Source organism: Malania oleifera, chromosome 6, assembly GCF_029873635.1.
Source record: "Malania oleifera isolate guangnan ecotype guangnan chromosome 6, ASM2987363v1, whole genome shotgun sequence".
NCBI classification, from domain to species: domain Eukaryota; kingdom Viridiplantae; phylum Streptophyta; class Magnoliopsida; order Santalales; family Ximeniaceae; genus Malania; species Malania oleifera.
The window spans coordinates 2,874,202-2,900,419 of NC_080422.1; the positions used below are offsets into that span (position 1 = coordinate 2,874,202).

A 26,218-nucleotide genomic window follows, 5' to 3' on the forward strand; every position below is an offset into this window, starting at 1 on the left:
GTTGTGTAGCTGAGAATTTGAACAGGGTCATCTGGTGGTTTTTCCGTTAAATTTTGGCAGAAAAAGTGGAATAATGTTTTTTTTAAAAATAAATTTTATCATTTATATTCATTTTGTATTTTTCCAGGGCTTTACAAAAGATTCCGATTGTGGTAAAATTATTGCTTTGAATGATTTTTCCTCCCAAATCATTTTGAGAGAAATTTTTGAGTTTATTGGGCACACATATGTTGAGATAGTGTTTGGTATATATATATATATATAAAATACACTCATAGTCTCGATTTTACTAGTAAATTAGATTAAGAATACTCCCTATATTAACAACCATCAAATCTATGTTTATTAAATTTTGTACCATGAATGTGGTGGAGAATTCTATTGTCACACAACTTATACCTTTCTTTTTATGGGATAAATACTGTCCATCAAAAACTAATTAAAGCAATATAAAATTATTTTCAGCTTTTGATACAAAAAATTATACAAAATAGAAAAACTAAACTTACAATAGAAGTAAAAGTTTTATACAAATATCAAAGTCCCGTAGTTATATGATAAAAGTCAAATCAATATGTTTGGGAGCTTGTATTTTAAATTTTAGATTTGTATTTGATCGAAACAAAATAAAGTACAAAATTATGTTGTGTTTTGCTAACATTCACAGAAATTTAGTCAGCATCAATAGAAATTTAAATTTAACAATTAAAATTTATGCTCTCAAACACAATCTAAATATAAATATCTCATATTTAAAAACATGAATTTTGGACTAATTTGGATTTGTGTGAATTTGAATAATTCAATATAATAATAGATAATTTTAGACTTGAAGGTATATTTTGGGAAAAATTATATAAATATATTGGGTATGTATATTTAATTTAATTAAATAAAAATTTTGATATGTAATAAAATTATATTAAATTCCATATATACAATATATTTAATATCAAATAATTTCTCGTATTTTGTCTTGTTATATGATTCTCCTCTCCTAGTTGTCAAAGCTGAGGTGGTGCACCAGCAGCGGCGAGCACTGTTTCCGAGCTTCGAGATCAAAGTCTCGAGCAAGGTTCCGAATCTATGGCTCCGCGCTCCGTCTCAGAAGAGAACACGACACTGCCCGGCGCACGTTAGAACCCGCCGCCACCACGCCGGTATCCTTCGAGCGATGATCTCTCTCAGTCCCAGTCCGAGTCTCAGTCTCGGTCTCACCATCAAGCCTCTCGGCTTCTCGTTTTCGCCCCACAATCCTAAACCCTCACTAAACCCCAGGAGAAGGCCCAAACAGGTACGTAATCTGAACCTCAACAGCCTGCTTCGATTCGTCTCCGAACGATCTCGAGCGAAACCTTAGTTGGGTTGTTTTTTGCTGCAGCGAAGGATCGGAAGGGGGACATGCCGGGCAGAGTTCTCGCAGGACGCGCCTTTGGCCATTGCCATCGGGGCTTGCATGCTCAATTCGCTGGTTTTCCCCATTCCTTCTTGTCCGGACGGTGATGGTGACTCCGTGATGGATTCCACCGATGCGAGGTTCGCTGTCATGGGGGTCATCAGTTTTATACCCTACTTCAATTGGCTGGTGAGCTCAGTTCTTGTTTTCAGCTTGTTTCAGAACAGTTGCTTTTGGAAGTTCACTGCTCAGTTTTTAGAAATGTTTTATGTTGCTCACTGCAAATTTGTTTCTTTTTCGAATGTGATCACTCTAAATTCTAAGTCGTTGCAGTTTTAGTGTGCGAGTTCTGAAGGTTGCAATTTCAGTCTAGTAATCAGACTCACACATGAATTGCAACGATTTAATCATTTTAAATAAAAAAGAAAAAAGTTTGAGTAGTGACCGGCGTATAACATTTAAAAAAAATTCAATGATCAACTTAGCATTAACTTTTTTTTTTCTTCTGCTCTCTTCCTAGTAGAGCTGGGTATTTGCGTGGCTGGACACTGGTAAACGGCGCTATGTTGTGTATTCAATCGTGTACTTGGCTCCCTATTTGAGGTCTAATTCTTCACTTCTTATGCCTTTGATTTTGAATGTGCTGTATTTCACTTGGTGCAGATGGCTCCCAATGAAATAAAATGACTTTATTTCTGTTCTTGAATTTTAAGTTGTTTTTCTGTACATTTAATTTCTGCTGAGTTTGAAGATTTTGTTTCCACATAGGACCAATGCTTGTAGATTCAATTCCAAATCAATTTATATAGTGCAGTTGGAGTTTCGGCCTTTATTATTTCAATCTCTTCCATCTCTATGATCACAATTCTATTTGTTCAAGTGGAACCCAAGTAATAAGTTTGTCCTGTAGTGTTTCAGCTGATGTAATTTGGACATCTTATTTTAACAACACACTCTCAATTCGGATTTATGTCTCCTCTCTGTAATGCACTTGTGGATGTTATCTTCAAAGTACCAATGGCTGGGAAGGATTAAAGGTGGTATCTAAAAGAATTCATTATTTGTTTTTAGGTCAAGTCTCAAGTGTAGCATGTATTTAGTTTCATATTGACAATTTTCATCATACCTACTTCAAATTTTTTGGTTATTTCTTCATTGACTTGTCTCTATCCCTACATTTTGAGCTTGATTCTATAAGGTCACTTGATCCTCCACTTTCAAAAATTTATGCAGATCTTCTTTTCTTTGCAGAAAGCAGTACCCATTTTTCTTTTAATTGCTCCTATAGGATGAAATTCTCTTTTAGTGCTGTAGTCATTTATATGATACAACACACAAGGAGAGTTGTGGGCAATATTCTTCCATTCTATGTGAGATGCCACAGGCTTTAATGCATTCTTTCAAAATCCAGCTGCATTCAGCACCATGGAAGTACCATATCATCAGAGTTAGATTTAACGTCATTATTTTTATTTAGTCACTTGGACTGAGATTATGACACATTAGTAAGGGGTAGTTGGTTAGTTGAGGCTGTAGAAGGGGAGGGATAGGCCTAGAATATCTTGGGCTGAGATATTAAAGATTTGACAAAAGGAAATTTCTGTAACTTGTGTGAAATGGCAGGAGAGGATTTCATGTAACTGACCCCAACTAGTGGCTTAATGCAGCATGTAATTTACCTGCCACTTTACATTAGTAATTCCTGTTGTTGTACTGTTGATCTATTGCAGGTCTTGAGCATATATATATATATTTTTCCTTTTTGTTGATTTTCAGAACTTGTAGCCATTTTTTCTGCCGCTGCTTATTAAGCTTGTTTGCTTAGTGACTTGCCATCAGTATGACTTCTTTAGAAGTTTTCAACCTCCTGGAAGCACCTTTATTTTCAAGTTCCTAGCTGATTCCATGAAGTTAACCTCTGTAATATATTCATTTTTTGGGCCTTAACACCCCTGCACAATTCATCCTCTCTCTCTCTCCCTCCCCACCCACTAGTGTTGGCATTCATTCTCTGCAGGGTACGAATGTCATGTGGATCCAGATGGCTTGTATTTGAAGAAGCACTGGACATTTATTTTTTCATGGTTGCTATTGTATAGTTGAAGAACCTGGCATGTGCATCTAGTAGTTAATTGAAGCATTGCCTAGCAATCCTGGGTAATCTGAAATGAATTTATTTTATTACGTACATTTATATATTTGGAGGTTGGGGGGGGGGGGGGGGGTAGTCAGGGGGAGTAGTTCATGGCTGTGATAAATTAACAAAGCTTGGAATTGATTGTTTTACCTTCTGATTCTTTTAATGCATCTTCTGTGTCATTGGCTATATATATATATATATATGTTGTTTTTGTGATGCATGTAACATTTACAAGTTTGCTATGAACATTAGGTCAAATTTGTCACTATCACCTGAAGAGAGCTGGCTGCCTATTGCTAGTATTGTCTTCTGCATTATTCACGTTCAGGTACAATTCCCAGTCTGCACTATTCACATTCAGATAAAAGTTTGCTAGCTGCTAGGGTGCATTCATGGGACCAGGGGGCTGGGCAGGCCATGACCCCACCACTTTAGAAATTTCTCTTACAGTATATTGGGAGGGTTGCTGTTCTTATGCGAGTTATATAGTGCAGGGTCCCTGTCCAAATATAATCTAATAGATTCTCAATTCAGAGTTTTGTATTCAAGCCTATTTGAGTTGATATTTTGTGGCGTATGCCATTACATATTTTTCTTCTACCTTAATTTTTGTGGTATTTGCTCTCCCAGTTTATTTATCTCATTTTAAATTACTCTTGGATTTGACCTCTTTAAAAAAGATTACTCTTGGATTTTTGTTAATATATGAATAAATATGAAATATTAAAATTTTTTTTTCTCCTTACTTAGGGCCATGGATGAGAGAACCCAACTGTCATCTATGGCCACTAAGGCAGGCTTTTATTGGTATACATGCAACTAGAGAAACTAGTATGACACTATGACCATACATACTAGTAACAGGCGAAATGAATAATATGTGTAAACATGCTTCAGGTATGTTACATGTAATTTATGAACTAACATGCCCTTGTACACGTGCATACACATCAACCCCAAGTGCATGTCACTGTTACAATGCATCCTACACTCGAGAGAGATTTGTGTGGGATCTCTTTTCATTTTACCACTCAAAAAAGAAGGGAAATATCATCGTAAAGCTGGGGAGGGAGAGGGTATGCACATACCTCTCTCATTTCGTTTTCAATTCTCGCTGAAGGAACTTAAGGGTATGGGAACTATATTAGTACTTTTAATTCTCAGAAAGTATTGTTGATATAATACGAGTTTCGTACTTGGCGGCATATTGATTTCTAAACAAGTTTGAACTATAAGCTTACCATTCAGGAAAATATGAGTTTGCAGAAGCTAGACAGGGACAAAAAAAAAAGACATGCATCAGTGAATGTCTATTCACTGGATTTTGGAAAGGGTTCATTGTCATTGAGATGGCAGATGTGTTGCAGTTGTGCCTCCATATTCATAGTTTTTTTTCCCGTGACAATATTTTTCCATTGCAGCTGGAGGCAAGTATCAGAAATGGAGATCTTCAGGGTTTTCAAATATTTAATGAGGTTGTGAAGTATCTTCCCTTTGTTGTTAGAAAGAAAGATGGTCATCCGAAGAGCCAAAAGATATCGGGGAAGGTATAACCACATAAAGTTTACCTCCCCCCTCTCTTCTGCCTTTCTCGTCTCCAACATATGGTTTTTTTTTTTTTTTAAAGAAGGTACATTAGCGCAAAAGTGGGTACAGACAATTACAACAATTAAAAGAATCAGTCAAAGCATCTAGCATTACTACACTAAGTTTTTATATCTACATAGATGACACCCAGGTCATCTACAGAATCTGTATTAAAATGGCATTTGATCATATAGGGAGGGAATTCTGGCCCTCCATGTGGTAAACAGAATCTCCCCAAAAATGCTTGCTGATGGTGCCAAGGGAGTTCTTTCCCAATGAGGATGGTCAAGAGATTTTATCCTCCCAACAGGAAAATGATCTTGAAATGTTTAGAGCAGGAGCAGCTTCAACAGTTGAATTAGTAGATAATTCCTATCTTCAAACATACTGTCAACTTAAATCATCTTTGTTTTATTTTATTTTCCCTCTCTTCATGCTTTCACTAATTTGCATTCTCTTCTAATGATGGTCTTTTAACTTTTGATGTGAAGGGAAGGGTGGGGGGACATAGGAACCTACCTTCTGCTGATGAACAATCGAGAAATGAGATCGAAGGGTGGGGAGTTCCTCGAGAGCCCTCGAAGGATCCCAAACACTTGAATAAAGACCAGGGTGATGACAGACGAAGTAAACATTAGAAACCATAGAGCTGCTTATGGGTGAGGTTGGATGGCAAACACTGTATGTTGTAGGTTTTTCCCCTTGAATGCGGAATCGTATAGCATCTCTTTGTTCCTTGGATATGAGCTTAAAACACCAAAACCATTAGCGAATTGAGGTTGGATCATACAACTTTTAGAACTCAACTTCTCTCAATTGTTGTAGAAGAAAAGAAAACCCACTGTTACCTGTTAATGCAATTGGTGATTTAGCCTTTTCTGATTCTGTCAACAGAACTTATTGAATACATGCTTGTGGTTAAGAGTGATTTTCTTTTTTCATATTAGAAAGAGAGTTTTAGATGGGCTAGGAATGAAATGGAGATGTAATTGATTATTTTAGTTTTATGTTTTTAATTTAATTATTTTATTTTATCTTACAAATCAAACATGATACTAAAATTGATATTATATGTTATTTGGAAAATAATTTATTTTTTTGTTCAGTCATGAGTTTGGATTACACCATGGAGGGAACTTAGCTCTCATTTCATATAATTTCTTATCGCAGAGTTGAACAGAAGATTCTCGAGATGTCTGCCTAATCATTCCCACGATTAATTTATAATTCGTGCTAACATGTGCTCTTATTTCAACGTTGCTGCATTGATTCCTCAGTGTTTCCATTTTATGGTCAGCATCGTCATTAGAACTAAAGCTTGTAGATTTTATTATGGGATCTTGGGTACTTGATGGAAGGTAGAAGAGTGGCTACAGAGGCGTTCATTGAGAGGACCACTGGACCTTGGTGGCTTCACAACCAGACTCTCTCGTTGTGTTCTACTCTTTCCATAATCTCTCTCTCCATATCAGAAATCTCTGAAAGAAAAATTAGCTTAGAGTTCTAGGTTTTCCATAATTTGCTTTTGTATTTTGTTTCAATCTTTAAGGTGGCGTTTGTTGTTCTGAGAGGATTTAAATTTCACTCAACTATGTTTATAGTTTCTTGCTGTGGGTTACCTCTCCTGCATGTATACCCATTTGATAAAAATAACAATAATAATAATGGAATTTGAAGGGGAACGATTTGGTACTTTAGATTTGATTTTGTATGAATTTGAATAAAATATAATATAAAATTATATTAAATATTATCTAAATTTATATAAATTCAAATCTAAAATTCCAAATTTGTACTTCTAAATACCATCTTAGTTTATAAAATTGAAAACTTAATGATGGTAGAGATTGACTCAATGATACGATATTGATAATCTCTCGACATATTCCATCTATAAATCTCTACAAATTGTAAGGGTACTGTTTGGGAACCATGAATTTTAGAATTGGATGAGTCTCACTCTTGACATTATGCTTATCATAAGTAGACTTGCCATATATTGTATTTTATATTGTAAACAAGAAAGACAAAAACGTGTGGAGGGATAAATATATTCTCTAATTTCTTGAAATTTTGTATTCTAGTGTGTGTACAAGACACACGCTATGACAATTCAATTAATTACATGGAGACGAAGAATGTATCTATCTAGCAAAAGAAGAAAAAAAATTGTGTATCCACAAATCATTTATCACTTAACAGAACAGATTACAGACTAATTCTGAATTACCAGTACAGAGAAATCAAAATCCGAGTTGGCCAGCATCTCCCCCATTACCCCTAGCTCCGGCGACTCGCTCCACTCCGCCAGTCCCAACGTCATCGGCGACTTGGGATCATGCATCCTCCCCACTATGAACAGATCAAATTCTTCCTCCATTGATCGAATTGTCTGCGTCGTCCCTATCCCATCATTCACAGTCTCCTCCTTATACACAATCTTCTCCTTCAACGACGCACTCGCCCGTAAATCGTACATCGTCTCGCTGTCTAAAAACTTCTCCCTCTCGTCCCCTTCCCTGGCGTTACCCAACGACATCAGCCACACAACCGTGAGGCTGATGTTGGGATGTCCCGCCATGCGCTTCGCGTACTCCAGCGCCGCCCGGTCGTCGGCGCCGCCCAGGAAGGGCATGGCCACCCGGTACAGCGACTGTTCGGTGAAAACAGACCAGCCGTGCCCCACTGGTCCCCGGTCGATGAGAACGCCGACGGAGCAGGGTGCCTTCTCGATCACGTTCTGGTTCACGGCCTCGATGTTGGAGAAGCTGGCTTCCACGGATCCGTCGATTCCCCATTTTTTGTGGTAAGGGATGATGATCATGCTGGACTTCTTGTCGAGGGCGAGGTTGCAGATGTCGTTGTGGATGCTGGCGTAGGGGGCTATGGCGGTGAAGTGCTGGACCACGACGGGGCCCTGGCTGTGGCGCTCGAAGTACTTGAAGGCGTTGACGATTTGCTCGGAGCGGGTGAGCTTGGAGCGGGGTTTGTTGCATTGGTTGAGCGGGGCGAGAATGGCGGAGGTGAGGCCATTGAGCTCTGAGAGCTGGAGGACGAAGACGGTGACGGGGCTGCTCCGGGTCGGATGTGTGGCCTCCAGGAGGTTGATCATGGTGGGCACGTTCTCTTCGCTGTGAACGCACACCAGCAGCCGCAGATCCGCCGTGGGCTTGTGCCGCATGTTGATGGACCGCCTTTTGTGTTCCATGTACCTCTTGGACGGATCGTAGATGTAGCTCAAGATCGGCGAGATCAGCCCCGTCGCTATCACCATTGTCATCACCAGAAGCGCGTACACTTGATCGTTTATCAACTGATGATCACGCAGATCGATACGGTCAGCTATAACTAATTCAGAGAGAGAGAGAGAGAGAGAGAGAGAGATACCCCAATGTCCCTCCAAAGGGCATATGCTGCGATCTCAATGATGCCTTTGAAGCACATGATGAGAGCGAGGGAGGAGGCGTCCCTGAAGGGGAACTTGAAGTACAGAGAAGCCAAAATTGTACCGGTGAATTTTCCAAGATAGCCCATCACGATGAGAGCCTCTACGGGCACCGACGACCTCTGCCGCACCGTCGCCAAGTCCATCCTCAGCCCGCCGTTGGAACAGAACAGCGGGAGCAGAATCCCCACGGCCAGAGTCCCGAACTTCTGCGCGAACACCGAGCTTAGCGGCGGCCGCGCCGGCAAACACACCCCGAAAATGAAAATCCCAAACGCCCAGTGCTGCCCGATGTAGTCCGCGACGAATGCCAGCCCCAATATGATCGTCACCACCCCAATAAAGTGGCCCCTCCTCATGGGCTCCTCGTCGTCGTTGATGGCGAGCCTCACCACCAGCGGTCGGAACACGCCAATCATGGCGCTGTAGTACGTAAACATGACCAACACCGAGACGAGCGGCGCGGTGCCGGAGAATTGAAACGCGGATTGGATGTTGGGCACGATGGCGGCCATGAACCACCCGCAGGCGTCGCTGACAATGGAGGTGGAGGTGGCGAAGCGGCCGATCTCGGAGTTGAGAATGTTGAGGTCGGTGAGATAGCTGGAGATGACGATGAAGGAGGTCATGGCGTTGATGGCCACCATTAGGTGGAGGCCGTAGAGGACTTCCTCGTGGAAGTATAGGATGATGTCGTTTTGTAAAACTGCAAAGGTGAAGCTGCCGAAGACCAAGGGGAAGAGCGTGCCGGAGAGGCCGATGATGACGGACTTCTTGCCGATTGTCTTGAGGGAGTTGGCGTCGAATTGGAGACCAAGTATGAAAGCGTAAATCATGAACCCAAAGTTTCCAACCATCTCAAAGTTGAATTTAGAGTCCGGCGGGAGCAGCCGGGAGCGGAAAGCCTCGTTCTTCGCCAGAAGCGAGGGCCCCATGATTATACCAGCCTGGTGGAAACTAAAAACTACATGTTATTTACACATTAATTTGATTCAAATTGTATCTGGATTAGATAAAATTTAAAGAAATAATTCAGATTCAATCAAGATCTTTTAAACATGGGTTAAAACCGATAGATCGAAATCAGAATTAATTAATCTAAAAAATGGAATTAAGGGATGGAGAATTAATTAATTAATTACCAGAATCTGAGCAGTCATCATGCTCTGGCGGAAAGGTCTGATAAAGAAGAAAATGGATCTGGTGAGGGCGAAGATGAGGACGACCTGAGCCATGAAAACAGGGAAGGAGTAGTTGAAGAGACCATTGCCGACCCATATGCCTCTGGAGGACACCATGCCAGTGTATTGACATATAATTTTCTCCTTGTTCTGCAACAATCCCGTTACCTTTGTGATTCCCAAAATGTTGCCTGACCTCGCCATGGCGGATTGGCTCTCGCCGCTGGCTAGAGTTAGGTGATGGACCTTTAATGGTGCGTCCATCATTGCAGAAAATTAACCAGGTAATTAATCAAACCTGAAGTTGAAGAAGATAATCCCATTGCCGCATGCCATACCAGTGCTGCTTACTTCTTTTGTTTCTGCACAGAGAGAGAGAGGGAGAGAATTGGAAATTAGTTGGGAGTTTGATGGTTAAGAAGAAACAAGATGATTATCCGTTAAAAAGTTAGTTAATAAACGGATTAGTGAAAAATTGTCATCCTTAATTTTTGGAAATTTGCCAGGTTAAGATTGCTCGGAGTATTTGCCCCATGCGATTCTCTCATTTTAAAAAGACAATTGCACAGAAAAGGAGTAAAAAATTAAGTTCTATGAGAGTGTTGTACTTCATTAAAATTGTGCTATGTATGTTTCATAGGGCCAAACGGCTGCACACAATTTTAGTGGAGGGGACATGATTCTCTATAGTTAAAATTGTGCTACATACTATTTGCATGATGTCAAACTGCTTTCATCGCACAATTTTAGTGGAAGGGACATGCTTTTTTGTGAAATATATGTCCTCTGTCGCGAAAAATATCTCTAAGCAGGATGTGAGAAGAAGATAAAAAATAACTATTCATACTTTTGTTTGCATGTAATAGAAAGGACATATAATATTTTAATGTTAAAAATATTATTAAGAACTTGTTTGATTGTGGAATATAATTTTTATTTATTTTTATTTCAAATTTATAAATAATTATGAGTATGCCACTTTGTTCTTTAGTTTTTCAAGATATATATATATATATAAAATTTAGAAACCTCCTTCCAAGTATCAAAATATGTGGAACTCCCATGAAAATTTCCTGCCTTTTATGCATCAAATTTGGATGGAACCAGTTGCAAACATAAACCAGAGGAAAACGGAGGAAAAACCAAATGATGACAATTAAAGACGAAGGCTTGAAATACTAATCTTATCCATACGAATAAGACCTCTCTCATTTTACTCGATCGGCAGCACATCACCTAGGAAATATCTGCTCGTGTTGCATCCCTCTCCTTGACGAGTCAAGAAATTCGCCACCTGATCACCTTCTCTAAATTGGTGCTTTATAGAGAATTGAAGACCTTGTAACTCCTCTTCTAACAATTCCCAAAAGTCCTATAAGTACCAGGAGGAACAAATTCTAGTTGTGAGCCATCCCACCACCAATTCCAAGTCACTTTCAATACAAATATTTTGATCTCCCAACTCTTTACAGAGTCGTACACCACTAGTAAGAGCCCTTAACTCCGCTCCATTGTTAGTACCGGACTCAAATTTTTCAAAGAAAGCGGCCTTAATGTTGAGTTAGTTTATTATTTGTAAGCCATTGTTGAAGTTTAGTTATTTTTTTAGCCACACCATCTCATCTCTCTCTCTCTCTCTCTCTCTCTCTCTCCATGTTTGAATTTAATATTTGTTTGAGTTATTTTTATTGTTGAGTTTAGTTTGTTTTTATTTAAAGTTATTATTGGAATTAAATTTTGTTTAAGATATTATTGTGTTGAATTTATTTTAATGTTGAAGGATTCTCATTCTCTCTCTCTCTCCCTCTCTCCCTCTCCTTTTTCTTTTTCTATTTAGTTCTTTACTTTAGTGTTATTTTAATACTTTGTTTGAGTTTATTTTTTTTAGCCATTATTGAAGTTTAGTTATTTTTGTTGAAACTATTGCTAGGATTTATTTTTATTCAAGCTATTATTGCGTTGAGTTAGTTTATTATTTATTGATGGAGGCTTTAATTTTATACTACGCTATTGGTGTTGGGAGTTCTTCCCTTTTTAAAAAAAAAAAATAAATTAGTGGCGGTGTTGTGTTGCTGGTGAAACTCCATATTTGCTCCAATTTTAAATTATTTTCTAAATTTGAAATCATAATTAAATAGCATTTCTACATTTAAGATGTTTTTTTTTTTTTTTCAATTTTTAAGTTCCACTGCTAATAGTATGTGAAATTTGAAAATACATGGATAAGATTAAGGTCACTAATGCCAACACCTGCTTCATCTAAGGGTTTACAAATCTTTGACCAAACACACCATTTCATTTTTGCCCTACCATTACTCTCTCCCTAGAGAAAAGAAGAGAGAATTGAATTAATATTTCTTATCATCACCAAAGGAATTGAGAGAACCGTTAGTGTATGAGTTGCCATGCATGATAAAACATGTCGAATAAGGATGAGATGATCTCCTTGAGATAACAACCTCATCTTCCAACTTGCCACCTTACTTCGAATTTTTGAAAGCAACGGTTTAAGCATTCTAGTAGTAAAACATCCGGAAATCAAAGGAGCCCCAAGGTACATTGCTAGAAATTTTCCTTCCGCAAAACCCGTCAATCGAAATAGCCCCCTTCTTCTGGAAATGTTGATCTTGTTGGACATAAAGAGAGTTAATTTCTCCTTGTTGATTAATTGGCCATAGCAACTTTCATACAAATCTAATGTCTTCAAAAGCATCTTTAAAGATCTTCTTTCTCTGTTAGAAAAAACAAGCAAGTCATCCGCATATAATAAATGAGAGATTAAAGGAGCTCCCCTCAGAAGATAAAAACTTTCAATCCTGCCTTCCTCAAAATTATTTTTTAATAATCTAGAAAGAATCTCTTCCATCAAAATAAATAAATATGGAAATAGTGGATCACCTTGCTGAAAGCCCCATTGGGACTTGAAAAAACCCCCATATATACCATTCATCATGATCGAAAACCATAGAGTCTTAACACACTCTACTATTAAGTTACAAACTTGACTAGAAAAACCAAAACCCTCCAAGACCCAAATCAGAAATCTCCAGTCAACCCGATCATAAGCCTTTGCCACATCCACTTTTAATACTACATCTCCCCCTTTACTCTTTCTGTTGATTGAGTGAACCATTTCCTGCGCTAGGGTAATATGTTCACAAATACTTCTACCAGGGAGAAAAGTCCCTTGCTCTAGAGAGATAATTCTATTCAGGAATTGCATCAATCGACCTATAATAATCTTTGAAAAAAATTTATATGCAACAGAACACAGGCTAATAGGTCTAAACTTTTCAAAGCTTCTTAGATCTTTCACATTAGGGATAAGAACTAAATAAGAAGTGAAAAATCTGGGGAGAGACGCTCCACTGAGAAATTTCTTGGTAGCTTTCAAAAAATCCTCTTTAACAAAGTCCCAACAAGATTTGTAAAATCCTGAACTAAAACATTGGGTCCTTGACTACTATCTTCTAGGATATAATTTAGAGTTATTTTCTATAACGCTCCGAACCCGCCAAGTGGGGCCCAGGGTATTATAAGACCAATCAGGTGTCTCTGATACCATTCACGCAACATAACTAATTAAACAACCTCAAACAAAATATCAAAGTTCTATATACATACACACACACACACACACACACACACACACACACACACACACACACATATATATACAAACCCTTAAAAGAGTATACCGAATTCTCCATATTACAAAACCAAGAAAATTTTAACATAAAACTGTTTATAAACCCGTTCTTGTATCCACTCACAACTAAACCTCGCCCCAGAGCTTTCTAAGCTCGATCACCTGAAGGACTTGAAAATGATAATAATTTGACGGGGTGAGACACCTCTCAGTAAGGAAGAAAAAGTTATAAATAGTGTGTGGCAGAGAGTTTGATACATACCAAAAGTAATTATCTGATAATCAATATCATAGAAACTGTGAAGTCACATCACTAATAATCACACTATCATATGATATTATACACACAACCAAAGTTATTTTTACTGATAATTCCCAAGAATAAGGAAGCTTACCCGCCCATACAAGTAACTTCCCTCTACTTTAACAATAATACTATGACACTCACCTTACTCAGTAAGCCCTCGGATTATGTATCCAGGTAAAGTTTATGAGAATAGAGAAGTTTACTTGCCCATACAAGTAGCTTCCCTCTACTCTGGTACCCACAGAAAATTTTCAGGGCACTCGCCTTCCTCAGCAAGCTCTTGGGTGGAGAATTCTACTTTACTATAAATACTTATGTAATTATAGTTACACGCATCCAATGCTATTATTTCACAAAGATTCACGTATATACACATACCACAACCAATCCACACAGAATACACACATATTTCATGCACACCCATAAAGGGTCCATAACCACACAAGTGATACAGTCCACATAGGACCCACATCCACACAGGAATATACACACAGTCTTCATTCACACCCATACAGGGTCCATATCCACCCAAAATATAACGTCCACATAGGACTCTCATCCATACAAAACACACGGTTCACAGAGGATTAACACCTCATAGTATTGTATTGTGGCCCACATAGGCACCACAACCACACAGGTTACAAATCCACACACATAACCCTGTTCATAGTAAATTGGTAAAACAAACTCCTCATTCCACTACCAATGTTTTACCCCCTCAATATAAATGTCCATATAATGACCTTCTCATACCACTGCCAACGTTATATGACGATTTATATCAGGTATGATATAACGACCTCCTTATACCACTGCCAATACTACATCGCAATTTTCATGAACCACATTACACATCTTGATTGCGCGCTTAAATTGTGTAATTAGGTAGTTTAATTCATTCATTGAGACTTACAATTTTAATTAAATACCTAATTACTCTCAATATTTTAACACTGTATCTTATTTATAATATTTGGGTTTTATTGTGTAATTTATGAATTTTTGGTATTTTTTTTTATCGCAGGGCAATTATTGGAAGCTAAACCAACACTGCGTCGTAATATGCGTGTAATTTTCTCGTTTGAGCTCTGATAGAAATGATTCAAAATTTTGTGGAAAGCCAAGAAAATTATCTACGACTTTTGTGTTTAGAGCTTTGAGAGATATGGGCTCTAAGATGGTCAAAATCATCCTCGTTCGCTGAGAAGCAAAAAGAAGAAAAATGGGAAACAAGAAAAGAAGAAAAAAAAAAAAAAAAAAAAAATTGGGTTGATGTGACCCGGCCATGTAGCCGGGTCCGTCCTCCATGCGCTGGGTAGGGCTGCCCCCTCCCACTCCTTTAAATTGCTGTTTTTTTTCTTCTTTAAGGAAGCAGCACCCCGAGCTACTTTTCTTCCCTTCTCCTTTTTCTCTTCTTTCCTCTCTTCTCTTCTCTCTTTTTCTCCCCTCTCTTGGCCACGCAGCAACATGCACCCCTCACTTTCTCAACTCCTCTCTCTCTCTCTCTCCCTGCCTCTTCCTCTCCCTTCTCTTCCCTATTCTTTTCTCCCTTCTTTCCCTCTCAGTTATTCTCTGTTGCTTCTTGATCCTCTGCTGCAACCCATGACCTTCCAGCCGTGAGGACCCTGCTGTGTAGCCTTTCCACCCGAGAGCCCCTGCTGTTCCACGGCCAGCTGCTGCCTCTTCTTTATGCTATCTGCTGTGTCGAGAAGCTCCAAGCTGCTGCTGTTGCTCTCTTATCCACGACCACTCCCTGCTGTGTGTTGTATGGAGGAACACCCAAGGACCCAAGATTGAAGCTCTTCAATCTCCACGACCTACTCTCTCCCATCTCTCCCTCTCTTATTTTTATTTAGTTACTTTAATTTATTTTAACGTACAGGGTTGGAACTTTATTTGGATTTGAGTTTAGTTAATTTTAATTTAAGGTTTTGTTTAAGTTATTCATATTGTTGATTTTAATTTTGTTTTTATTTAAGGTCTCATTGTTGAAATTTAAATGCTTGCTTTATTTACATTTGGTTGTTCAAGTGTGGTTTATTTTCTTTGAAATCTTTCTAGAGAATTTAAATAATTATTGGGGTCCAATTTGTGTTCTAGTTTATCACTTAAGTTGTTAAAAAATCAATTTTGATTTCAGTGAAACTATTGTTAGGTTGAGTTTAGTTTTTATTTACGTGGATTAAGTTCAATTGTTTAGTTGATGCTTAATTTTAAGGTTGAATGTTTCAGTTAATTAATAAAGTTTTGATCTTTAGGCTTTTGTTCGGCTATTAAACATAAGATTTCAGTTTCTCAGTGTTCGTTTAGTGTGCTTTCATATTTAGGAATTAAATTGCATGTTCTTTTAATCGTCAAAAGAAAATCTCAACATCCAGAAAAACCCGAATTTGAACTGTGTTTAGTGCCATTTTGTTTCTTATTTTCTGATTGAAATTACGTAAAATTTGGAGTTAAATTATATTTCCTTAGGAGACGATCTGGCCATTGGGTTAAATATTATACGACAAAACTCCTATACTTGGGATAGCTTCCGAGCTGCTCATTTTTTTGAGTGAGTCATGTTTTTGGCGCCATTGTCGGGAAATGTCAATCTTAGTTTCAAATTAGTGTTTTTCCCATCATTTTAATTTTTCTCATGAAAAAGAAAAAAAAAAAAGAAAAAAAATTGAGTTTTGAAAAAAACTATGACTGCACCTACAACACGCACGCTTATAGATTTTTTGCAGCCCACACGAATCACGCAACCATATTGCATCATATTGCCTAAGAATACATCATATTGCTTGAGAATGCACAAAATTTTAACATTAAGCCTAAAGTGATATCTGTGATATCTCAATTTTATGGGATGAAGTGTGAAAATCCATATAAATATTTAACTGATTTTAAGCTTGCATATGTTACATTCATAGATGAGGCTGCTACTAATTAGGCAATTAGATTGCATCTATTTCCTTTTTCATTGAAAGACAAGGCTAAGATGTGATTTAATTCTCTTAGGCCTAATTATATTTCTAGTTGGACTGATATGCAAATAAATTTCTACATAAATTTTTTCCCTTACAAAGAACTCAATTTTTATAGGAACAGATCAGTCGATTCATGCAAGGAGTTAGTGAGACATTTCATGAAAGTTGGGAGAGATTAAGAGATCTGGTTAACATGTGTCCCCACCATAGATTTTATTGACCTTATAGGTCACACTCGGTTTTTATAATGACAAATACTCATTGTATTTAATGCATGTTTGAGGTTATGTGTAGGTACTCAAATTAGCAGATTATGATCATAGCACAAAGAGAGAGTGAAATTGAAGACCCAATATTTATGTGTTGAATTTCATCTCATTATTATTGAAAGGGTTTGTTATAGTAATTAGGGCTTGGTTTGTAATAATCACATACACATCACCTGTATGATCTAATGAGTAAGTTCAAAACCAAAAATGACTAAAATGGACCTTAGGGAAGGTCGACCGACACCGGATTTTTTCGGTGCCTTCAAAAGGACTTATAAATGACCCTAGGACACTCACTCACTCACTTGTATGTGTTAGACTATTGAATAGGGTGTTTGTTAGATGAAACAGGACCGAAATGTACAAAATGTGCACCTTTGATCGACCGACCTATGTAGTTTATTCTGGCCCCGGTCGACCGAACTCGGTCCGGGTCAACAAGTTGACAACAACTTGGTCGACCGAACTTCTATAGTTCCATTGACCCTAGTCAACTGAACCTCCATGAAGTCAACTTTATTGGCTTCCTGGTCAATCGAGTGATTTTTGTATTGCACCAACCTGGTCGACCAAGTTCCCACGTGTGAAAACCCAACGGTTTGGTCGATTGACCAGTCTAATTCAAATGGCTCTGGTCAACCAAACGTCGCAAAATGGAAAAATCACCTTTGGATTTACAAGTCTAGTCGATCGAACATGCAGTTCATTTTAGTCTCGGTTGACCGAACCTCGCAAAAAGGCTTCAAATTTACAAGTTCGGTCAAGCGAACTCACAGTTCATTTTTGGCCCGATCGACCGAACCCCAGGAACTTGGGTCGACCGAACTTGTCCTGGTCGACCGGCGCTCTCGGGTTGGACTTATTTTTTTATCGTGGTTAACTCGGTTAAACGGGGTTAAAGTAATTAAAAATCATTAAAACTTTTCTAATTATTCCAACCATGTCCCTACCGGTTATATTTCAGGGGAAGTCTATAAATACCCCCTCATTTGGAGTAGTTAGAAAAGGGGATTAACAATCTTGATTAAGAAAAATTCTTTGAAATTCCCAAATCCCATAATACTCATTTTTAAGCCCCATTCACTCATACTTACCTTCTACTATTGCCTAAATCTTTCGTAAGTTTGTTTTGAGTGTTTGTTAGCTTAAAAAGGGTTTGCTCTCTTTTGGTTTGTGATTGCTTGATATAATTTTTCTAGAGAGCCAAACCTAAGTATTCTTAGGAGACTTTGTTAATAAGTCTATCTTAAGAAGACTTTGTTAGATCTTCTGAGATTGCACCTTCATTGCAACATCTTGAGAAACTCGTATTTTATTTTGGTTGCAAAATCTTTTCAAAATCATTTTCAAATATCTATTGTTTTTTATCTTGAAAAATATTCGAAGAGATATTTGTTTATGATTTAATAAATCTTTGTGGCAATATTCATTGAGTTATATCTTTTACTGGATACAAATGATTAAAATTCTTTTTGCAAACCCAATTTATACGGTGCTTAAGCTTTATACTATTGAGAAGATCTGCTAGTTGAAATATATATATAAGGATTGTCTGATATCTTTGTTTGAACATTTATATTGAATACATTTTGTGATACAAAGATTATACTGGTTTGCACTCTCATGCACTGATTACATCGATTGCAAATATATTTGAGAGTTGATATATTAAACCACATTGAGCTTACTCATTATATCTTATTGGTGGTGTATGTGATTGCACGTAACTAGGTACACATCTGCTTTGAAACGACTTGCTAATAAAATAAAATCTTTTTCCCTAGTTTTAAATTCAATCACTAATCTAAACAATGGAAGGCGAATCATATAAAATAAAATCACACATAATACAATACCAGAGTGTCAAATCATCCCACAATATACAAACATCGCTATTCTCTTGAAAACTACCCTTACAGATACCAAGGGTTTACAAAACTTGCCACCCAAAAATAATACTCACTCTCAAAAAGGGCAGTACAATAGCCTCTCTACCTGCGAGCTTACTTCGCTCACCTAACTGATTCACCTGAAAAACAATTCAACACTGGGATGAGCCAACGCTCAGTAAGACGAAACATGCTATTACTAGTGTGTGGCTGCTGAGTTATATTTCTGTATAAATAATCCGTTTTAAAAATAATATCATGAATAACTAGAACTGTAAATGCTGGTATAAGGAACATATGTTAAAACTATATAAATTTACTTTTCATAATACTACTACTATTTCTGGAAATCTACTTATACTTATAATATCTGAGAAAACTTCCCTGGATGGCTGTATGTCATGATTTAACCCCTCATTACAGGGTTGTGAGACCCGAAGGCGGGACCTATCCTGGCAGGCCTATCAGGGTAAGTCAACTGAACTCCGACAGTCTGATCGGCCCCCTCAATCCATATCTGATGGAGAGCCTGTCCCGATGTGGGCATGATCGACCTCATACCACTTATTATCTGAGTAAAGTGGTTACACTCTGAATTGAATATCTATAGCTATGATACCGTGCTCCGTTGTCTGATCCATCAGGGTCTGATACTATATAGGTAACTGATATCTGTAATATACTATTTTTACTGTGGTTTCTAAAATAACCATAACCCTATAGAATTTATCTGAAATTCTAAATAAACTAACTGAAAATCTGTTTTCTGTATAACTGAACTGTTGTCTGAATATCTATATATTGGGGCATTATGGTACTGATAAACATGTTATTCTAGAATTAAATGTTTTTTTCAAAGTTTACCTAATTTGATGTGGAAGTTGATCTTTTAAATTGCCTATAAATACCTCTTTGGGTAATGAAAAAACACAATACTAGAAAACACAAGAAAAGAGAGAAATCAGACAAAATTTGAAATTTATCTTGTGCTGAAATTCTTCTGAAACTCTTCTTTGCTCACATCTTTTGCTGGAGAGGAATTCTACAACTTTGGTTGATTGAAAAAATCAAAGTTCGGTTCCGGTTGCAATTCCATTTCTCTTTTAAACGAACCATTGGTGACTTCTAAAAACTTTAGAGCTTCATATATTCTATTTTGCTTTGGTTTTTTGAAGTACAATTTACATTTCAATTTGTACAACCAGCTCTAAATTTTGGGAGTATTTTTTGTACGTAGAATTTATATTATATTCTTGTAGATTGTGACGATTCCAGGTTTGCTGGATCGTTGGCTAGGCGAGGGATTATCGCTTAGAGAGGTGCTGCTCTAGCCTTCTGAAGGAGTGTATAAAGGTATTGTTCCACCCGGTAAAGGAACAGGTTTAGTGAATCCTTTGGTGGTTTTGCCAAAGGCGAGGACGTAGGCTGTGTTGAAGCCGAACCTCGTAAAATCCTGTGTCTCACTCTCTCTTTACCTTCCTCTTTATTTTCAGCATATTTATATTGCGTGGATGGTTTAAATTTGAAATCATACACACTACGTTTATTTGGAAATCAAACAAACTTAAAGTTTAATTTTGATTCGGGTTGCGGAAACCGAAAGGGAGTACGTTGGTTAAACCATACTTTGCGGAAACCATACGGGAGTACGTTACTTGGTTAAAACACCTAAAGAAAATTAACTAAGAGTTTATTTGAATTCTGAATTTTGGGAAAAGTGTGAATGTGTGGTTGTAAATCATATGAAAGAAGCAAATTTATTTTAACAAGCATATCATTCAACTACAAGGCTTGATTCATATTTATAAGGCATACATAAACAAACAACCATCCTAATTTCTTACTACTGTATATCTTAATTTTGGTTTGATTGTTTGCCTTCAAATTGTGTTTGATTAGTTTGGATAGTGTGATTAATTGAAAGGTTGATTGGTGATTTAGTTGTTTAAGTGCTTGTGTTGTTGAATGTATAAAAGAAACCAAGTTATTGTGTGTTTGACAAATTAAACAAACAAGTAAAAGAATTAGATAAATAATAAAAGAAGTTAAGTATTTTTAAAAGGGATTAAAAAGAAAGTTTTTAAATTCCCAATTCACCCCCCTCCTGCGAAGCTATCCTAATTTCAATTGGTATCAGAGCCTAATTATAGCAAAACCTAACAAGTAGCTATATAAAGATCTAAATGGCACAAATAGGCGTAGCTCCCTTTGGTGAGGGTCAATCCTCAACTAGACCACCAATTTTTTGTGGAATAAATTACACCTTCTGGAAGGAACGAATGAGAATCTATCTTCAAACGATGGACTGGAAGGCATGGAACGTTGTAACAAATGGAAATCTAATCCCCACTAAACTACTTGATGGAAAAGAGGTACCTAAAGAAGATAAAGAACTAAACGATTCAGATTATAAAATGTTGCAAATTAACTCAACTGCAATAAACGCTTTATACTGTGCACTTGATGCAAATGAGTTCAATAGAGTAATGACATGTAAAACAGCCAAAGAGATTTGGGATAAATTAGAAGTAACCTATGAAGGCACAGTAGATGTTAGGGAAAGTAGAATCGATATGTTAACCAGTGAATATGAAGCCTTTAGGATGAACTCCGATGAAAGTATAACAAGCATGTACACTAGGTTCACCCATATCATAAACTCATTAAGTGCCTTAGGAAAACTTATTCCACCCATGAGATGATTCGTAAAATTCTAAGAGCACTTCCACCTATTTGGGAACCAAAAGCCACAGCCATTACGGAAGGAAGAAATCTTAAAACAACTTCCTTAGATGAACTCATAGGATCTCTTCTAACCTACGAAATGATGTTGAAAGAAAGAAGCACTGAAAACAAAAATAAGAAGTCTATAGCTCTAAAAGCTTTGAAAGAATATTCAAGTGAGGAAGATAATGAATCTAGTGAATTAGAAGATGAGGATTTAGCACTCATAACTAAAAGACTTGGAAAATTCTTAAGGAGAAACAAAAAATTCACTAGAAAATTTAACGGATCAAAAGCTGAAAAAGGAGAAAGTAATAAAAAAGAATACAAAAACAAAAATGATCCTCCCACTTGCTATCATTGTAAAAAGGTAGGGCACATCAAACCGGAATGCCCACAACTCAAGAAGGACAAGAAGAAAAAGAAGCCTGCAATGAAGGCAACTTGGGATGACACTAGTTCGAGTGAATCGGAAAGTGAACCAAGTGATCAAGAAATAGCAAACATGTGCTTCATGGCGCATAACGAAGAGGTAAACTCTTATTATTCCCTCTCTGAAGATTCGTGTAATGAATCTTGTAGTAATTCGTGTGAAAGTATGTCCTCTTACAAAGAACTTCAAAATGAATTACTCTTTTTACATAACAAGTTTATTAAAGTATCAAAAAGAAACATTAGTTTGAAACAACAAAACGAGGCACTTAAAAATCAACTTGAATCTACAAAACTTGTTGAAGAAGAAAAAGATTTAAAGATTGAAGAACTTGAGAAGAAAGTAGATAACTTATCAAAAAAATTAGCTGAGTCTCAAGTGAATGAAGATAGCAAGATTATGCAAGAAATAAATAATCTCAAAAATCAAATTCAAGAGAAAGAAAATGTCATCTATAACTTTACCAAAGGTAAGGATAACTTTGAAAAGATGGTAGGACAACAAAGGATGACAAACAACAAAGAAGGAATTGGTTATAATGGAGCCTCAAACAAAAGAAAGAAAAACTTGTATATGGGATATTTTGTAAATCAATCTAAATATAATGCAAGTACTTCATCAACAAATATTCATGAGCACACCACATGCTACATGTGAAAAAAGAAAGGACACATAATGTTTAATTGTCCACTTAAGAAAAAGTATACAAAAGTAAAAGATGAGTGGAAGATAAATGCTAAAAATAGACAAAATTTAAAGAAAATTAAGAAAGTTTGGGTTCCAAAAGTAACAACTTGAATCATTTCTTGTAGGTTTGCTTTAGAACCACTCCGTCTAAGGATAAATGGTACTTGGACAGCGGATGTTCAAGGCATATGACGGGCGAAAAATCTAAGTTTACCTCTTTCACTCCAAAGGATGGAGGATTTGTAACCTTCGGTGACAATGCAAAAGGCAAGATCATCGGAATAGGTAAAATAGGTAAAGACTCTTCATTTTCTATAGATGATGTCTTGTTAGTAGATGGTCTAAAGCATAATTTACTAAGTATTAGTCAACTTAGTGACAAAGGATGTGAAATAATGTTTAAGAGAGAAAAATGCATAATACGAGATTCTAAGAATCAAAAAACGTTATTCACTGCACTTAGAATGAACAATGTTTATTGCATAAATTTTGATAGTTTAATCTCTCAAGACATAACTTGCCTAGCAGCCATGAGTGAAAATAGTTGGCTTTGACATAGGAGGTTAGGACATGCTAGCATGGATCTTATATCCAAACTCTCCAAAAAGAATTTAGTTAAAGGCTTACCTAAAACAAAATTTGTCAAAGATAAAGTGTGTGATGCTTGTCAATTAGGAAAACAAACCAAGAAAAGTTTCAAAAAGAAGAAACATATATCAACTAGTAGACCCCTAGAACTCATACACTTAGACTTGTTTGGTCCTACTAGAACCCAAAGTTTAGGAGGAAAACAATACGCCTTTGTAATTGTTGATGATTACTCAAGATACAAATGGGTGTTGTTCCTAACTAACAAAGAAGAAGCTTGCAACTCATTAATCACTTTATGTAAGAAGCTTCAAAATGAGAAAGGGTATTATGTCTCAAATATTAGAAGTGACCAAGGAAGAGAATTTAAGAATCAAAATGTTGAAAATTTTTGTAATGAATATGGCATAAATCACAACTTTTCGGCACCTAGAACTCCACAACAAAATGGAGTTGTGGAAAGAAAAAATAGAACCCTCCAAGAAATGGCAAGGACCATGCTTAATGAAAATGACCTACCAAAATATTTTTGGGCCGAAGCTGTAAATACAGCTAGCTATATAATTAATAGGGTTTCCATTAGATCAAACCTAAACAAAACACCCTATGAATTGTGGAAAGGAAGAAGGCCTAACATAAAGTACTTTCATGCTTTTGGATGTAAGTGTTTCGTCCTAAATAACAAAGACAACTTAGGAAAATTTGATGCTAAATCGGATGAAGGCATTTTCCTTGGATACTCCACAAATAGTAAAGCCTATAGAGTTTACAACAAAAGAACTCTAACCATAGTTGAATCCATTCACGTAGACTTTGATGAATCTAGCCCTCTTTTAAGAGATGTTAAAAATGAAGAAAAAGATTATGTATTCAAAAAGGAGGATGAGATAGAAATCAAGGAGGAAAATGAAATAATCAAAGAAAAGTCAAAAGATGAACTCATAGAAAATATGGAATTTCCAAAAGAATGGAAATATAAGAAAGATCACCCTCAAGAACAAATTATAGGTGAACCATCTAGAGGTGTGACTACTAGATCTTCACTAAAGAACCTTTGCAATCATTATGCATTCCTATCCCAAAATGAACTTAAAAATATTGAAGAAGCCCTTAAGGATGAATCTTGGATAGTTGCAATGCAAGAAGAATTAAACCAATTTGAAAGAAGTCAAGTATGGAAATTAGTACCCAAACCGGAAAATCATTCGATCATAGGAACTAAATGGGTATTTAGAAATAAAAAGGATGAAAATGGTATAATCACTAGAAACAAAGCTAGACTTGTAGCAAAGGGGTACAATCAAGAAGAAGGAATAGACTATAATGAAACCTTTGCCCCTGTAGCTAGAATGGAAGCTATTAGAATGTTGTTAGCCTATGCTTCCTACAAAGAATTTAAGTTATACCAAATGGATGTCAAAAGTGCATTCTTGAATGGATATATCAATGAAGAGGTATATGTTGAACAACCCCTTGGTTTTGAGAATATTGAAAATCCTAACCATGTATTTAAACTAACTAAGGCTTTGTATGGACTTAAACAGGCCCCTAGGGCTTGGTATGAAAGACTTAGTGGATTTCTAATTGAGAAGGGATTTTTAAGAGGAAAAATTGATAGCACCTTGTTCATTAAAAATAAGGACAATAATATACTTTTAGTTCAAATCTATGTAGATGATGTAATATTTGGTGCTACAAATGAACATCTATGTAAAGAATTTGCAAAATGTATGCAAGAAGAATTTGAAATGAGCTTGATGGGGGAATTAAACTATTTTCTTGGACTGCAAATTAAACAAACAAAAAATGGGACTTTTATAAGTCAAACAAAATATATAAAAGATATGATACAAAAATTTGGTATGGAAAATAGTAAACCCATAGGCACGCCTATGAGTGCCTCCATCAGCCTAGACAAAGATGAAAAGGGAAAATCCATAGACACAAAGCACTATAGAGGCATGATTGGAAGTCTATTATATCTAACAGCTAGTAGACCTGAAATAATGTTTAGTGTGTGTATGTGTGCATGTTTTCAATCAGCACCTAAGGAATCACACCAAATTGCTGTTAAAAGAATCCTAAGATACTTAATAGGCACAATGGACTTAGGACTATGGTATCCTAAAGACACTAGCTTTGAAATGATCAGTTATTCAGATGCGGACTATGCCGGTTGTAAGATAGATAGAAAAAGTACTAGTGGCACATGCCACTTCTTAGGAAGATCTTTAGTTTCTTGGTTTTCTAAGAAACAAAATTCCGTGGCTTTGTCAACTGCTGAGGCCGAATATGTAGCAGCTGGTAGTTGTTGTGCACAAACTCTTTACATGAAACAACAATTAAGAGATTTCAATTTAAACTACACAACTGTACCAATCAAGTGTGATAACACGAGTGCGATTAACATATCTAAAAATCCTATTTCACACTCAAGAACAAAGCACATTGACATAAGACACCACTTCCTAAGAGATCATGTTCAAAAAGAAGACATAAATCTGGAATTCATCCATACAAATGACCAATGGGCTGATATCTTTACTAAACCACTCTCAGAAGATAGATTTATAACCATAAGAAGAGAACTTGGCCTACTACATAGTAGAGAAGTAAACTAAAAGGAACTAGACTTAAAGAAATATCTACAATCTCTAAGATCACTTAGGGTTTGTCTCTTTTAAGTGATCAAAATTTGTTTTGGCATGTACTTCGATGTGTTGTATAATTCAACACTGAGTTTGAATTGCTTTCCTTGTCTCTTAGGCTCATGATATGTGATATGCAGCATGCTACATGTGGATGTTTAAAAAAAAAAATTGGTATCTTTAAATTTATATTTTGGAAAATCTAAGCATCAAAATTACTAAGTTGAGCACCATATGCATGATTGAAAATTCAAAAATGTCACAACACATATGAAATAAGAATGCCCAATTTGAAATATG

General features: G+C 36.6%; 2 protein-coding genes and 1 pseudogene across 5 annotated transcripts; 2 read left to right on the forward strand and 1 right to left on the reverse strand.

Moving 5' to 3' along the window:
- Positions 1 to 66: 66 nt before the first annotated feature.
- LOC131157361 (uncharacterized) lies at positions 67 to 6,805 on the forward strand. Of its 4 annotated transcripts, XM_058111441.1 has the most exons (7): positions 67 to 1,294; positions 1,382 to 1,585; positions 1,920 to 1,999; positions 3,789 to 3,864; positions 4,958 to 5,083; positions 5,615 to 5,787; positions 6,294 to 6,805. In XM_058111441.1, exons 1-6 carry the CDS (start codon positions 1,175 to 1,177, stop codon positions 5,759 to 5,761), a joined length of 753 nt encoding a protein of 250 aa, XP_057967424.1. In that variant the 5' UTR covers positions 67 to 1,174; the 3' UTR covers positions 5,762 to 5,787; positions 6,294 to 6,805. The 4 variants fall into 4 exon arrangements, with proteins under 4 accessions (XP_057967424.1, XP_057967426.1, XP_057967423.1 ...); XM_058111443.1 differs by lacking the exon at positions 4,958 to 5,083; XM_058111440.1 differs by lacking the exon at positions 6,294 to 6,805 and having other exon boundaries at positions 5,615 to 6,008.
- A 533-nt stretch (positions 6,806 to 7,338) lies between these two features.
- Positions 7,339 to 9,604, reverse strand: LOC131157741 (cation/H(+) antiporter 14-like). The gene is made up of 2 exons (XM_058112092.1): positions 8,511 to 9,604; positions 7,339 to 8,436 (listed from the first exon to the last, which is right to left on the reverse strand). The coding sequence occupies exons 1-2, from the start codon at positions 9,501 to 9,503 to the stop codon at positions 7,339 to 7,341; spliced, it is 2,091 nt and encodes a 696-aa protein (XP_057968075.1). The 5' UTR covers positions 9,504 to 9,604.
- An 11,453-nt stretch (positions 9,605 to 21,057) lies between these two features.
- On the forward strand, positions 21,058 to 25,873 carry LOC131157742 (uncharacterized; annotated as a pseudogene).
- Positions 25,874 to 26,218: the final 345 nt, after the last annotated feature.